Source organism: Alosa alosa, chromosome 13, assembly GCF_017589495.1.
Source record: "Alosa alosa isolate M-15738 ecotype Scorff River chromosome 13, AALO_Geno_1.1, whole genome shotgun sequence".
NCBI classification, from domain to species: Eukaryota; Metazoa; Chordata; class Actinopteri; order Clupeiformes; family Clupeidae; genus Alosa; species Alosa alosa.
This window is the reverse complement of record NC_063201.1, coordinates 28,531,917-28,548,743: the sequence shown is the minus strand read 5'-3', so window position 1 is coordinate 28,548,743 and position 16,827 is coordinate 28,531,917. Positions and strand designations below refer to the sequence as shown.

General features: G+C 42.6%; 2 protein-coding genes across 3 annotated transcripts in view; both read right to left on the bottom strand.

Annotated features, from left to right (window-relative positions):
- Positions 1-536: 536 nt before the first annotated feature.
- On the bottom strand, positions 537-12,293 carry herpud2 (HERPUD family member 2). 2 transcript variants are annotated; one of them, XM_048261013.1, is made up of 10 exons: positions 12,221-12,289; positions 9,662-9,847; positions 8,663-9,049; positions 7,373-7,450; positions 6,438-6,548; positions 5,094-5,245; positions 4,458-4,577; positions 3,889-4,245; positions 1,793-1,892; positions 537-1,270 (listed from the first exon to the last, which is right to left on the bottom strand). In XM_048261013.1, the coding sequence occupies exons 3-10, from the start codon at positions 8,807-8,809 to the stop codon at positions 1,109-1,111; spliced, it is 1,227 nt and encodes a 408-aa protein (XP_048116970.1). In that variant the 5' UTR covers positions 8,810-9,049; positions 9,662-9,847; positions 12,221-12,289; the 3' UTR covers positions 537-1,108. The 2 variants fall into 2 exon arrangements, with proteins under 2 accessions (XP_048116970.1, XP_048116969.1); XM_048261012.1 differs by lacking the exon at positions 537-1,270 and having other exon boundaries at positions 1,718-1,892; positions 8,663-8,874; positions 12,221-12,293.
- An 85-nt stretch (positions 12,294-12,378) lies between these two features.
- The window catches only part of LOC125305939, a gene marked incomplete in the record, with an annotated part of 6,226 nt that continues 1,777 nt past the window's right edge, over positions 12,379-16,827 (bottom strand). The window contains 10 exon segments of the mRNA XM_048261011.1: positions 12,379-12,677; positions 12,867-13,149; positions 13,345-13,422; positions 13,710-13,858; positions 14,024-14,306; positions 14,593-14,706; positions 14,965-15,116; positions 16,001-16,283; positions 16,505-16,585; positions 16,665-16,813. Of these exon segments, the coding sequence (XP_048116968.1) occupies positions 12,518-12,677; positions 12,867-13,149; positions 13,345-13,422; positions 13,710-13,858; positions 14,024-14,306; positions 14,593-14,706; positions 14,965-15,116; positions 16,001-16,283; positions 16,505-16,585; positions 16,665-16,813 (1,732 nt within the window).

Here is a 16,827-nt window from a genome sequence, read left to right as displayed (position 1 = left end):
CACGTGGGTGCATACGTAAACTTGCATTCAGTTGGTCTACCACGCCTACTCCTGCTGTTGTACAGAAATAGCCATGATTGCCCATTCCAAAATGGACAACTTTACTTCATTGTTAGTCTATATCAAAAGCGGCTGTTCACTTTGTGAGAATGACGCCATTTTCCGCGTCTTTTTTATTCCAACCGTGAGTTCTTTGGGGCAGAAACGAGAACGCGCACACATCCTGAATTACTTACACCTGGCTTGACATAGTCACTCCTACTGATCCTGGATTGGCGTTAGTGGAATGAGTTGAGCTAGGATGACCAGACAACGCTATGTCAAACCTCGCTTTATCACTTATCTTGGATGTCTTAATTCTGCCTTTGTGAAATACCCCTCAGGTCACTTCATGGAAAAATAACTGTCAGAGAATCCAGGTCTGTCAGATTGCAGGTCTAATTAGTGGACAAGTGGTGCCACCTAGTGACCAGTTTATGTCATGACATACTGACTGAACATGCCCAGCATCAGATGAAGAAATACATGAAAGGTACTGAAACTCCAACGTTTTTTTTTTTATTATTCAAAAAAGCAATGCCTTCTTGTAACGAGATCCATATGTTTAAATATGCATTACATAGCGTTTATATATAAGTTCTCATATTTGCTTGCATGTGTCAGTGTGTGTCTGTTAGTCTTTTAGTTCTTTTTTTAAAACAGGTGAAAAATATGGAAGACACAGACATTGTCAGTCCACCGAAAAGTACCTCCTGACGTGATCAAAACAAAAATAAAAATAAAAGCAAAATTAAAAATCATAGTAAAACTGTAGGCTTAGTAACTAACACAGAAGGGATGTGTACTCACACATAAAAGCAGCATTTATGACCTGCTGACACATGGCACAACCATGATTCTGAGGGGGGGCTCCTCATTCTTTTATTATCCGCTCACTTTGCTTCTTTTTCCTCTTCAACAGTTCGCTGTACACGGCTCAGGCCTCTGTGCCTCACCCACTCTTTGACACACACACACTCACACACACACACACACACACACACACACACACACACACACACACACACACACACACACACACAACACACAACACACACACAGGCAAACCCTAGTTGGCACCGTGGGCAGGTCCCTCAGGGATGAGTGAGGTGAAGAAGGTGCTGATGAAGGACCAGGCAGCTGCCAGGAAGCCTGGGTAAGGTGGCCCGGGGTTGGCACCGTCCGGCTGGCCCTCCTCTCCGCTCTCACCGTCCCTCTTCATCCATCTCGCCTTCATCCATCAGGGGGCTCCTGGGGGTTACAAGACTGTCAAGAGGACTAGACTCACAGGCTCTGACTGAACACATATACACACACACACACACACACACAATTCACAATTTGCTTTCGCACTGTAGGAACTTTTTGCAGTTCCTAGAACCCTTTTTTTCTCCACACATTCGGACAGCATGGAACTGAGGACTATCGAGTTCCTCTGACTGCAGTTCCTTTAACTCTTTGAGCTCCTACCTTGGGGCAGGTAGTTAAGTTAGTTAGTAGGTAGTAGAACTTTGTTCTTAGAACTATTGTGTCCAAATGTGCCTAATGATGATGCTCTTGAGTCTCAACCTTAGCTCAACTTATCCCTCAATAGACTGGAAGGTGAGGGGTTTGTGTGTGTGTGTGTGTGTGTGTGTTAGTGGATTAAAGCGAGTGTGAGATGCATGTGTGTGTGTGTGTGTGTGTTAGTGGATTAAAGCGAGTGTGAGATGCATGTGTGTGTGTGTGTGTGTGTGTGAATATAATTGGTTACCATCTCCTGCATATCGTTGTGGCGGTCGACCTCTTCCTGGGGTGCCTCTCCTGCTCCGGGATTCTGTTCCTGACGGAAGGGGAACCAGCCTGCCTGGTGCCTGCAGGGAGCACAACACACACACACACACACACACACACACACACACACACACACACACACACACACACACACACACACACACACACACACACACACACACACACACACACACACACACACACATTAGAGGGGTTTGCATAGGGTACGACATGGTAGAAACAGTGAAAATGAAGCAGGGAAGTGATTGGCAAAGGTCAAAAAAGCAGGACAATATACAGAGCACATAGTGCGGAGTGGTGATGCCCCCCTGGCACTAGAAAAAGCCCCGCCTTGGAAGATTTTTAAAAAAAATAATAACTATTGATAAATTGAGATACATATATTTCATACATTATAGCATATTACAAAACAGCCTATAAGGCCTAGAGAAATTAAATTAATAATAGAGCAAAGTACCATACGCCTACGCAAGACTAAACCATAGAAATGGCTGGAATATAAAGTTCATCATGATCATTTTGCCAACAATGATGTAGAGCCATGGATTTGTTCAGTTTGAAACATGTTTTGTTTATAACTTAAACCTACATAATTGAAACTACTTGATGATAATATATAGCCTGCCCCCTAACAGTCCCCTGGGCCTGTGTAAAATAGGGAAGGTGATAGGCCTACTGATATTGATGCTGATTGAAGAGGATGCCGCTTGAAGGTTGTTGATTTTTCAGTTCAAAAAGGAATCAAATTACACCTCTCCCTCTCCTCTCAAAGTAACATTGTAGGTCCTACACCTCTCCTCCTAAAATAAAATGGTAGGCACCAACTGTTCTTATACTGCCCCAGGATTGTGTAGGCTAGGCCTAGGTCAACATCACGAGTTGTACACACTACAACTCGCACAGTAAATGGAAAGTTAGAATTAAAATGCAGACTGTGCCTTTAAATAACCAACTTTTTATCGATCAGCACAATTCTACAGTAGGCTATGTTTTCACTAAAGATTCAGCTTAATATTATGTGCAAGACTGATATTTACCAAGCATACCAAAGCTTAGTCACTTAGTCTTAGTCACTGTCACCATACGTTTTCTCGTGGTGATATAGAAGGTCATCCCAAAATATGTGACAAGCGCAAAATGACAAGGTGTTAAACTATTTAGTAGACCTAAGCTAGACAGGTGTTGTGATAAAAAAATGAAAACCAGTTTGCTAATTGGCTGCCACAGTGAACTTCAAGCACAGTAGCCTACATGCGGCAGAAATTAAAAATCAATATCAGCATCATGAGATGCTTATCATCGGGAAATCCCAACAAGGCAAACTGGAGGCTCAATGCAAAGCCAAAACGAGAAAAAAACAACTTCATTAATTGTGTCTTTTTAAATCGATTTGTTGGCTGTTTCATGGATTCTACTGCGAAACAAATAGGCCTAGTTCGCCACACACACTACAGGCTTCTTGAATCAAACATTCTTTACAGGGTTCCCACTCGAAAAGAAATGTAAAATCCCATGACTTTCCCTGACAAAAAAAATGAATTACTTACTATATAATTAATCATACAATATACCGACCAATGATTTCAGAGTAGCCACGTAGCTTTTTTAGAGCGGAAGATGAATAAATGGGCATTGAATAAACAACTTTGGCCAACTCAAGCAAGCAGTACAGCTAAAAAACAGATATACACTAATTCTGTGTGGAAATATTTATATATTATTTTTGGCAAGTAAATTTTAAACTGCTACAACAAAATGCACCAAAAATGATAAAAAAAAAATCCCTGACTTTTCATGTCTGGAAAAGACTTTCCAAAATTCCATGATATTCCAGAAAATCCATGACCCTGTCTTTAAAACGCAGCTTATCAACCCGTCTGCTTTCACTTTCAATGAAATCACTTTTAATGAGATTATGAAAGATGTGAATTAGAAGCACAAAACCTGTTGTGTTGCAAGAGATGCAGCTGAAAGAGTACCTTCTATGACACTATAGCAAGGCCTACAGCCATCAAAATGCCCCCTTTGAAAAAGCCCACGCGGGGCCCAACTCACAGGAACACCAGCAGCATGGCTCCGATCACCATGACGAAGCGGCCGAACGACGAGTAGAAGTAGACAATACTGAGCAGGATGGCCGCGCGCGACACCGTGTACATCCAGTCCAGCCAATCGCGATTCAGCTCGTCGTCGTTCAGCACAGGCCCACCCTGGGCATTCATCTGGATGTTGGGGTTGGCCGGCCGGTCCTCGGGCGCGGCAGCAACGGCCACAGCGGGGTTAGGGGCAGCGGCAGCGGCAGCGGCGGCTGGGGGGTCGTTGGCCTGGGGGGGCTGAGGCGGGGAGAGTGTGGCACTGGGGGAGGGGGCACTGGCGGTGATAGGGGCCTGAGAGGCTGCCAGCGCCGCCTGACTGAGGGAGGGAGGGAGAGGGGGAGAGAGAGAGAGAGAGAGAGAAAAACACCAGAAGACAAATTCAACAGGATAGAAAAATGTGTCTGAGCACTACCCACAAAAAAAGACTTTCATGAACAGCCATGGCAGAGAGAGAGGGTGAGTCATCTTTAATCATTTCTAGGCCGTGCTCCACATGGGGAGGGTGATGTGGTCAAATGAGGCACTTACTACTGCATATAGTAGTGACGGGCATACATCTGCTGCCACCACAGCATCTGCATAGGCATGTACATGGGATGGGCCGGCAGAGGGGCACCTGCTTGCATGGGGACTGGGAATCCCGCTGGACTGTGGAGAACACACACACATACTCAATATAATCAGCATCAGAGTTTTGCACTCAATACTACTAACTCATAGGATAATACAGGGATACCGTTTATACATTGATTTTGCTAAATTTCTTCAGCTATGAGGTTAATACATGGAGGCAGTTAATATGGTATTAATATGTTTTTTTTTTACTTGCATAAAACACTGTCCTGTGGCTTATACACAATGCAGCTAATACACAGGAAATTACTGTACATGTCAGACCTTGATATAAAGTAGGTAACTCTTTTCCCTTCCAGCTGAATATACACACACACACACACACACACACACACACAACACACACACACACACACAGTAGGAGCCATTCTGCTCGTCACACATAGCAGACATCTTTCTTTTTCTATCATTTCCATTATGGGTCTTTCTTTGAGCATGTCTGTGAGTGGTCATTGAGTTGACCGTTCTCAGGAGCTATGACTAAAAGTCATAGACTGCAAGGCAGATGGATGGGTGGCGTTATGTACTAACTCTTGCATGATGCCTGGGGGAGCAGGGTTGACCGTGTGGGAGGGCCCCCGATGCCTCAGGCCGTCAGAACTTCCTGTGGTGGAGGTGGATGGGCCATCCTGATTGGGCGAGCTGGCTGGGGAGGACGAGGAGGAGCTGGAACCGTCAAAGTTCTGAAAGATGAGAAAAGGTCAATGTCACTCATTAAAGTAAGACATGATATAGTAATATAATAATAACTGATTCAAGAATGAAAAAATGCTTGAAAAAAATTCAAGCAGGACATGGTGACAAAGTAAAACTGGACAGTGCACATTCAAAAGGCCAAGTTACTTCACTGTATAAAAACAATCAGTATTTCAGTGCAATTGTTTTCTTTCACTTTCATTAATAGATCTGTGGGGTATACTATAAATCTCGATTTGTGGGTTAGCGAGGTATGTTGCGCTCAAAGCCAGGGTATGCTGTGACACGAAAGTAGATCTGTTTTAGTGTCGCTATATCACCATGGTATCTCATGCTGTCAACCAAACCTGGTCGGGAGGAGGTTATGTGCTAAGTTATAGCTCAAATCGTGTAATCTACCGCCCACTGACCAATCAATTGTCTTAAAAACGAAGTTCTCGCACGTGTAGAATTCTGTCTTACAGGTGGAGCTCCGCCTCTACTAACATTTTGGATCTCGAATGTGCTTTAATAGTGCTGTGCATGCAAATATCCCACTATGGACGTGCATACCATACAACAACTGATGACAATTGATTTATTTGATGTTATAGGTTAGACACAAAAAATTACCGCAGTGTAGATTAAGCTATCGCTCATGAATGCGGAAGTAATTGTTTTTAAATAGAGGCGGTCTTGTCGTCTCTCCGTTTCACGATTGGCCAACGTCATCCCAACACCGAGAACGCGCACAGATCTGAGCCTAGTTTGACAAATATTTCACATAACTGCTATCGTAGTATCACTTAACGTATACCCCTGAGTCAAGGCTTTGTCAAGCCTCGATATGTCTACATAGCCTAGATATGTCTAACATGCTTCGTAGTATACCCCACTGGTGACTGAAGGAAAGTACCTACAATTCCTCTAATTGGCTAATACAGTTTTGAAACAAATCATTGCAGTTTTCAATGGAAACTTATGAATGGACCTAAGTAAGCCAGAGTAAGTATAATAAAGTGTCCCTTCTACCTTATCTCCCACTCAGCCTAACCCCCACATGAAACACAGCACTGATTAGCCAGTGTAACTGCACAGGGATGGAGGGGGGGAGACCCAGGGGAGCTCCAGTGTAAGTGCACAGGGATGGAGTGGGGGAGACCCAGTGGAGATCCAGTGCAGGTGAGCGGGCGGACTCACCCCAGAGCTGGCGTCCGCTGTCCCAGGGGTGCTGGCACTGCTGTGGGTGGATGGTGACTCGGGGGGGCTGTGGGTGGCACATACCAGGTGGAGCATGTGGTACTCATCTTGCTGTGACAGACACACACGTCTACATTTAGGCCAAGCGTTTGAGTTTGTTTTCTCACACTTATATCTATTCACTCTGGGATGTCCTTTTACCCAAAGCAACTTACAGATACGGCATTTTCCATAATATAGAGATACTTGGTGTTGAGTGTTGTTTTGTGTGGGTGATGGGAGTGTGTGGTTGTCCTGTTGTTATCTGTCGTCTGTCTATCTGAAAAGCTGTATGGTGTAAGATGAATTTCCAAAAGGATCAATAAAACATCTATCTATCTATGTATCTATCTATCTACCTATCTATCTATCTTACAGGTATAGCAGATACCAAGAGGAGATACCAAGACTCTTAAAGCCTAAATTATACAGTATCATATCAATTATACAGTCACTGAATAATGCATGAAACTGGGTCCAGGCAGTATTGAGGCTTAAAGAAATGCCCAATCCTCAGAGGAGAGACAGTGGCCTTATAATGGGTTATTTTTAACAGCCCTAATGAGACGTGGCTGGCCAAAGACGGGAGCCAGCTCTTTATTGTTGCTCTCATTATTGTGGGTGGATGATGGGGACAATACAGCCAACAGCGCCAGGCCAGCAGAGAGAACGGACTGGAACTCGTGGGCACACAAAAAGAACAACCACCCCAGCAGAAAACTTAAGGCCTACCTCACAACAATTCAATGCGCGCACACTCACACACACACACACACACATATTCTCTCTCTCACTCTCTCTCTCTCACACACACACACACACACAAGTATGCATGCACGCACACACTCTCTCTTTTTCCCTACCTAACACATAGACACAGACACACAAACACACACCTTTCTGAGGACATCTCTCAACTGTAGATGGTCTTGGAGAAGCCGTCCTGAGTACACCAGCCTCTGGTCCTTTGATGACTGCAACACAAACAGAAACCACCTTATCAACAGCACTTTTACCAGTCAGTTGCAGAGGGCCCTGAAAAGGTCATCCATTATGCCACAGACTCATGGCTCATATGCAGGGCTCATGTTCACATGCAAGGCTGCACTTTCCTACAGACCTCTGATGAACTACATGAAAATAATATTTTTTCTAAACATTTGCAGGTGTAGAAGTGCAGGTATAAACACACATTTTTTTCAAATCAGTCAAAGTATGCGGCTACATCAGAAGTTTTTCTTGACATTCTATTCTTAGTCTTAAGCCGAAGTTACATGGATTGAGTGGGTTTTTTTCCCCATGAAAAAGTCTACAAAAATTTCAGGAAAAAAACAGGAATTTCAGATCCTCATAATATTTGATACACATTAAGACACATTTTCTTCGGTCTAGTATTGCCATTGTGCAGAACTTAGAGACATTTCCAATGGGATTTTCCTATGAGGTCTTCAATATGAATTAAATATATATTTTTAAATCTTTATTTTTCACCCCAACTCAATATCTCTGTCATTCTGTTTCTGACAATGTCACACACACACACACACACACACACACACACACACACACACACAGGTGTGTGTGTGCATGTTAGTGGTTCAGACACATGAAAAACAAACAGATCACCTGAATGCATTAATTCCTGTGAACTTCATATTGAAACTCAGGTCATGTCATGGAGCTTCATTTCTCAAATCTCCCTTAAACCAAATGGAAAACCATTTGTATAATCAACTCTTACTTGAGTCTGTGTGCATTAGCCTACATGTTTGACCATGTGATCACAAAAACTTGTATTTCCACTAGTGTTTAAAGAATGCTGAAAAAATGAGTTCCCCCATGTAGCTAAAGACATGTTTACATTTTTTTGTTTTGTCATATGTTGCCATTTTACCAAGAGGTAGATCCCATCACACCAATTACAGAGGGAAGGTGAGAATCTAGCATGGCCAAATATTCCAAAAATCAAAAAGGAATCTGCTCACAAAAATCACCTTAGTAAAATGTCCTGACCAGCTGCAAATTCCAACCAACAAATAGGTTGATCTGCTGATCAACTCCTCAGACTAAGCTCTACTGCATACATCTGGGCATGTAGGAGTTAGATATGCATACATGACATGTCATGTCTTAGGCACTACTGTTTAAACAGCAAAGACATTGCCAATAACTGCATGCAGACTCACCGGCTTACTGGGGTACACATTTGAGATGTGTTTTTTCAACTTCTCTACAGTCCAATTCAAGAAACAGCTTATGGTCTGGTCATCATACTTCTGGTTGGGGGCCTTGATGACAAGGGTGACTGGACTGTCAACTGCACCTTGGTCCATGTTTCATGCTAGTGGTCTACTCCCTTGCTGGTTTTCATGAGGGGGTGCAATTCAAATTCTGAGTCCTATGTTGAAAGAAGAACTTCCCTTAGATCTTCGTCATGGTCACGTTCGGTCCAACCCCTAACAGTGATAGCCAACAAACTTTTATTGTAGCATTTTGTTAGAGACGTCGGGTGACATGTGTCTAAACAAATCTTCCAGTCAAGAAGGAGGTGTCAAACTTCAACTGAAGACAACCTGAAAGACAACCATAACAATGGACAATTGATGCCTATGTTTAAATTTTTAAAAACAAGTAGGCCTAAAGTAGTATTCTGTAGCATTCCCAATATTTCCTGAACTTTAGTTATCATTACAGTACATCGGTACCATCACGTTAAATATACACAGACCACAAGGGATGGAAACACCAGTAAGGCTGACCCACAAACGGTTGATAGACATGACACGATGACAACGCACCTGTCGCGTTGCGTTAACTTGACAGCTGTCATAACAACCCAACCTAACCACACAAACACAATGTTTATGCCAAGACAGCTCTAGCTTGGGTTAACATTTCTACCTGACAGCAAAAATGAATGAACTGACACCAAGATAACACTATACATACGGAAGCACCTCAATCTACGTGGCACTCTATTTTCTTCAGTGCAATGCACTAAGAGCGAAAGTTACATGAAAGACATAGTTAGCGCTATGGTGCTTCCCTGGGGAAGCTAGCCAACGCTAGGTGGAACAGAATTCCAAGAAAACACAACACCGGAGTTTGCATTCACGAACACATAAGATGAAAGGATTGTGATAAAGACCAAACTCATCCAATGAAGTACTTGAGTTAATACCCACCCAACTTAGCCGCTCCTGCCGTTTTCAGTCCTTTGTTTTTGGTGCGGATCCATAACACTCTATTTGTTATCTTGTAAAATGGAGTCGGGTGTATCACCGGAAATTACATCACTATCTGTCTTATGGTAAGGTGAGCGAATGTCCACCAGGTGGCAGCAGAGAAGATTGTGTCTGGGTCAGGATTTTCTGCAGGCCAGAAAGCAAATACCTTCATCTCCATAGTACTGATTTTGTTGACAGCTGCGAGCATCACATTACAAATTACACGTTACAAAGATTTTTTCCATATAGCCTACAGATTTTAGACAACTGAAATTCATGCTATTTAGAATTTCACATGCTCAATCTTGCTTAGATTCTTTACATTACATTATATTTGGCTGACACATTTTTAACCAAAGCAACTAACAACATGGTAAACAGTTTAAGTTTTAAAGCAATTCTCTCAACAATTTTAGGACAATTTAAAAAAGGTAGAGTACAGTAAGAATAAGTGCATCAGTGAGTGCTGTTTTTAAAGAATCTTAAAAGATTCTTGCTGTGTTAGAAGTAAAACCACTTCACATCAATGACTAACAGAGAACCAATGAAGTCATTGGTTCACTTGTGAAGAGGTTCTAGTCACAGTCATTGACATAATATGACGAGGTATATATGACAAAAAGTAGATAAATAAGAAATAAACAATAATAAATAGATCATAAGATGTTTATTATGTCTCATCACATTGTACTCATGTGTTATACACTTTCTTTTTTGTTCTACAGGTGACGCAGCATATACACATTTCATCAGCATGAGATAGAAATAGTTGTATGTCATAGTGCCCACAGTCCACATGTCTGGAACTCTGAATATACCGCTTTGGCCATTTCAGACATCCAGGCAGGAAAGAAATGCAAAGAGAGCATCGAACACCATTAACAAACCTCTGGACTTTTGGACTGCAATGCAATAAATCTAAACTGGAACACTTGCCCATATTTTTCATGCCCATAAACACATAACAATAGAAAAGAGAGAATGCATGCAATGCATAGAAAAGAACTATCTGGCCATCTGTGTTGTAGCAATATCAGTGCTGGACAAACATTGGTATAGATTGATACTTGAATGTGCAATGGAGATGGGCATTTTGCTCCAGGCCTGAGATTTGTATCATTCATGAGAGAAAACATATTTCCTTTTTAGCCCAAATGAAGAGGCAACACATGGAATAATGATCACATAAAATAATCCTTGTCCTTAATATTAGTGTTCCCATTTGCAATGTGTGACCAAAAGCCTCATTTTAAGTGCTTTTGCTTCAGCTTACTTAGCACATCTTGAGTAAGCTTCCTGCTGTACCTATTAATCTTTTGATGCTCTGGCATCCATCCGAGCAGGAAACGATGAAAGTCAGTCCATGCAAACGCAAACATCTCCCTCCACTCCGTTTCCAGATCTTTGAAATTCACTTGCTCCTCCTCAACAGCTGCCCTTAGTTCAGAGAAATAGTAGTCCAGCAGGTCTGGAGCCCTCTTCTCGCACTGTTTCTCATTCATACAACTGCCGAAGAAATAAATCACATCCTTCATCCCACAGCCACCCCCCACGTACTGAAAGTCCACCGCTGCCACCCCATTTCCTGTCCCGGAAAAACAGAAGTTGGCCAGTTTAGCATCCCCATGCACAATGGTTTTAAAGCGGCAGCTGTTTAGTATCTTGTCTATTTCCCCGGCTGCGTTTTTCAGCTGTTGGTCTGACATGGCCTCCAGCTCATCGGGGCGGGTCTCCAGATGCCAGTATGTACCTATGGGCCATAATCCTCTAGGTTCAACTCCCAGGAAGAGAGCATGGAAATTAGCGAGCCAACTGAGGCAAGCATTGATCTCATCAGCGTTCACATTAGTCCTTCGCTGATGAAATCCCGCCACATCCAAATCCTCCAAAACAATCACCTGCTCATCCCCAAATGATCTAGCCGCAAGACAAACGGGAACACGGCAACGATCATTGGTGGAATAGTTTTGGTACCAATGGGTTTCCACCTGGTATGACCGCACCTTTCGCTGGTGAGATCTGTCGGTGTTCCATCCACCTGGATGTGCAGACTCCTGTGGAAACTTGACATGTTTGACGACTACTGATGGACGGACACAGTTTTCCAAATTAATTCTCACTATTTCGCCATAGCCACTCCAAAGGGTTTGTATTTTGGCACTTGTGCGTAAAGCCTTGGCTCCGGTTACTTGCAAAATGAGGTCTTGATATGATTGCATTCCAAAAATAGACTGTCAATTGAAAGGACGAGAAAGGTGATATGAGAATGAAAAAACTTGTTATGCATGTCATGCATAATAAAACAGCACACGTGAGTTAAAAGAAAGATGTGAGAAAGTGCTGAAGTGGTGGTAAGGCTAGATTGGGTAGACAAAGTTAATGTTACGTATTCTTAAAATGAAGAAAGCTAATATGTTACCTACGCTACCCGATGGACATCAGCAATTTAGCAGAAAAATAAGTGGAACGTCATAATTCAATAATAGACATTTCGCGTTATAAAATTTTAACATTTACCTGAAGCCCTTCACAGTGTTCATGTGCCTCGTCAGAATTATGATTTCCTCATGTCAGTGTAGCACTGAACATTTTATTGCCACCTATTGGTAGGGAGTACCAATGCAAGGCGCGCTGTGTGTGTGTGTGAGAGAGAGAGTCTACGAATTACACATGCAATTGTTTAATTTGTTTTTATTGTTTTCTTGTTCATTATGAGCAGTATCAATAAGAATTCTGTATCAATCCAATATCAAGAGAGAATAACTAATTTGCTAGAGAGGCCTTAACATGGAACTCCACAGTTCCTATATATCTTTATTGAGGATCACTCTCTCCGGTACTGTTGACCTCTACTTCGCATAGAGTTAGGTATCTTCTTCTTCCAGGAAGAAAGACACTGACATAACGACCCTCCATTCCACGGCACCAAAATGTCACAGAGTCTCCCTCTCTCATGTCTGATATAACACCACACCTGTCCAAAAAGCCCACACTAATTAATTATTTATTTCAGATCTGATAAACTGTATTAAATGTATAGTTTTCTGCATATATCATTTCTCCACAATACTATCACTAGAGACCCCATTGTAGATGTATGATATTCATAAGCTGAATTCAATTAGCCTGATATAGCATTTTGTTTTACATTGTGGCGACTTACAGAGGGTTGTTGTGGCCATGGTTTTCCAGGGAGTTACCGATGTGAATCTCGGCTCCGTTGATCCTCTCAGCGCAGCAGTCCCCTCTGTTGGTGATCGTCACAGAGGTCACTCTGTAGCTCCTCATCAGATCGACCTTCCACCAGGGGTTTGTCTCCCGCTTGGTGTGAGAGCAGGAGCCAGCGTGGTACAATGGGTTTCGCTTTCTGTCTATGGCATTGTTGGCATTTCCAAGGTGGTCATATTGAGAGGACTGCGTAGCATTTCCCTGGGAGGCAATGTTCTCTGGGTTTAGATATCACAAGAAAGATATATAGTATGTCAAGACACTGAGAACTAACTTGTTACCATTTGATAGCCTAACACAATGAAGAATCTCAGAGCCATTCTATAACACATTTCAACATGATCTAAAAACACACATTTTTAAGAGCATTTGAGTCTGATCTGAGTGTAGTCACATGTGTTCAAACTCTTTACCAGGTACTTGGACATCAGGGCATTGTGTTTCTAAGGGCTTGTCTTCATAATCCTTTACAGTATTCAGTGTAGAAACTCCTATCAGTAAAGAGCAAGGGTACATACTTTACATCATCATATGCCACATCCATACCTAATTTATACAATTTTATTGACATTGTACAGTTCTGTATGATATGAAGGTGATAGAGTATAGAGACATAGGAGGGTCCCTCTGATGTCTATGGTAATGACATAAGCATTCCAAGGCATTTAATAATAGAAATGAAGATCAGATGCACTACAACAAAGCCTATCACTTCACTTGGACATGTTATAGGGCAGTGCATCCCAGTGTGAGCAAAGCAGTGGTATGGGCCACCCACCAGACACAGGCCTGGCGTGAACTTCCACCTCACAAAGACTGAGGAACTTGAAGCATCCCGGTCGGATGATGTTGACGTATCTTCCCTCCATGCCGTGACACTGGAAGGTTATGGACTCCCCAGCAGGGATGGAAGAAACAACAGCACACCTATAAGAAATATGTACACACATAGACATGCATGTAGGCTATGCATGCTTACCAGTTACACAAGTCAAATAAAGATGATTTTTAACTGTTTCTCCCTAACATGTGGAGAGTGAGCTCTGAGTCCTGAGACGCGGTAGCACCTTTTGAACCTGACATACTACTCACACTGGGTTGCTGTTCCCATTGTTTTCCAGTGAATTCCCAACGAGGATCTCGGCCCCGTCCAGTCTCCACTCACAGCAGTCCTCTCTGTTGGTGATGGTCAGGGAGTCCACCCTATGCACCGCCAAGAGGTCAACTCGCCACCAGGGGTCAGACTGAAGTCGCGTGTGGGCACATGAGCCAGAGAGGTACTCCGCGTCCAGGCTCCCATCGATGGCATTCTCAGCATGGGTCAGGCGACTGAACTGAGAGGACTGAGTGGCTCTCCCCTTCACTGCAACGTTATCTTCAGAAGGTAATAGAAAGAAAGAGACAGACAGACAGACATAGAGTGATAGAAAGAAATATAACTTGCAAAACGAAATACATTTCTTTCTGTACAACAGCAACTACCTCTGGCCTACTATTCTTAAAATATAATACTTAAAGGTTCTAAAAATTAGTTGGGTTTGATCAGACCACAACAGTTATATGCCACTTGTTTAATCATGATAATCTGTGCTATCATAACAGATGGACAGTTCTGCTAAATGCCTCCTTGTAAACAGGGCAAAATCAAAAAGCATCCCTACCACTCTGAGGCACAGGGTGGCGCAGTTTTTGCCATGGGGCCCACAGCCAGGTCAGGTAAGGGTTGGGGGCCGCCTTGTTAGGTACAGCAGAGGGAGGCGCTGATAAAGGTAGGCCTAATAGACAGCCACAGAATTTCAGATACAATCAATTCAAACAGCCAACGGGTATATCATGCAAGAAGCACATCATATTACACTCTCTCTACTGTTTTCATTCGACAAAATGTTTTTTAAAACAAAGCATTTTGGACATAGACATGGTAATAATAACCATGTACTGTACAATTATTTTAAACACCTGATTGACTTTCATTTCCCATGTACAGTACAACTGAAAATGGAATGGAATGGGAAAAGTTAATACCAGCCCACCTGGTTGAAAGGTGCTGGCATGCACCTCTACTTCACAAAGAGTCAGGTATTTCTCTCGGCCAGGGAGCAGTATGTTGACATAGCGGCCTTCCATCCCACCACACTCAAAAGTCCTAATCTGGCCAGCTGGGATGTAAGGAATCACTGCACACCTACAGAAAGAGACAGCGATGGTTAACCTAAATCCGGCGTTAACAATGTATGCATTCAAGACGGCATGTTATATTTGCAGTGAAGCTTTTTTCCTGTACTGCCCTAGCCTAGTTAACACGCAGAGCTTCTCGACTGTAATTGAGAGTGGGTCAGGAAAAGGTTAGGTTGGGTTAGTTAAAGGTTCATTGACTTACGACTTCCAGCAGGGACGTAACTAGCAGTGAAATTAAACCTATAAATTGGTGCATTAAACTCTCACCAAATCGTTTCAGAAGTGTCTCGTAAATGAAAGTTTTGAATGCAGTTGTTTACTCAATTCCAAAGAAGTCCATGCCGGATTACCAATTCTGTTTTGCGTGCCTGTGTTTTAAGGGCCTCTTGGCCAGACAGACCTGCAGAGCAAATCCTGAATTTGCCAAAGGTTCGTTTGGGTATTCCCAGGCTAGTACTGTCCACAAGTTTGTTTCTGTTTCTCGAAAGGTTGTTGATATTTCAGCTCAACATCTATTCTGATACTTTCCATTCATACCTTGGTCAGAGCCACTATGTTTATTTCCCATATCGAGACTGTGTACAAACACCTGATTTTTTTGTATTGATCAGACAGCTCAAAGACCGGGAGGAGCATTTTCCTATGTATATGGGATTGGGATTGTGGACCCCACTATGCATGCTTCAATACCTTGTTTGTTATAGAGAACCCAAGAACATATAAATACACAACACAAACTAATACATGCATATAATATAATGCAATAATAAATACACATACACAAACTAATAAATGAAGAAATTTAGCTATGCAAGTAAACAAATGAATAAATAAATTACTATTCTAAGTTTATAGGTCAGATCTGTGTGAATGACCACAGGACGCACTCACAGTGGGTTGTTGTTGCCCTCATTGTCGAGGTAGTTGCCAACGCGGATCTCCGCTCCACTGATTCTGTCAGAACAGCAGTCCCCACGGTTGGTGACGGTCACAAAAGTGACATTGTGGACCTTTCCCAGGTTGACCCACCACCAGGGGTCAATCTCAGCTTTGGTTTGACTGCAGGAGCCGTCTGAGTAGGTGGAACTCCTGTTTCTGTCGATGGCGTTATTGGCACCCCCGAGCGCGTCCAGCTGAGACGACTGGGTGGCAGTCCCTCCAGTGGCTGCATTCTCTTACAGGAGGTCATCAGAGAGAACGCCATTAAAAGATACCATTATGAACACTCAGGCAATACTTAACAATCACATGTGGAACTGCAGTATAGCAATTACTTTATTACTAATATCCTATTAGAAGTGCCACTTGTGTGTCAACCTTAAATGCCATTAAGTATTCTTAAATAAAGGTACTATTTAAATTAACATTTAAGCCAAACTAATGTTTATGTCTTACCAAGCACAGTTTTAGTGTTAGGGCAATTAGTGTTTACTCGTGTTTTTGCAGGTTTTGGTTGTTCATCTTCAATTTCCTCCCCTGTGAGACAAGACGTTATTCAAATTATATTATTATAGTTATTTTGTAAAGGTTTTTACTTAAAAACACTTCTACTGACCTTGCTCAGGGGTTGCATTGACCTCCACCTCACACAGTGCCAGATGCTTGTCACAGCCTGGCAGAAAGATGTTAACGTAGCGACCCAGATGGCCCCTGCAGTAGAACGTCTTAGATTCCCACGCAGGGAAGGAGGAAATGACATCACATCTGAAAAAGGATGT

Bases quoted from the DNA above. Each gene is read 5' to 3' on its own strand.
- herpud2 (XM_048261013.1), bottom strand. From the start codon at position 8,809: ATGGACCAAGGTGCAGTTGACAGTCCAGTCACCCTTGTCATCAAGGCC. The intron at 7,451-8,662 runs GTGAGTCTGCAT...TTTGTGTTGCAG, and splicing joins ATGTGTACCCCAGTAAGCCG to TCATCAAAGGACCAGAGGCT. The intron at 6,549-7,372 runs GTGTGTGTTTGT...TGTCTGTCACAG, and splicing joins TGAGAGATGTCCTCAGAAAG to CAAGATGAGTACCACATGCT.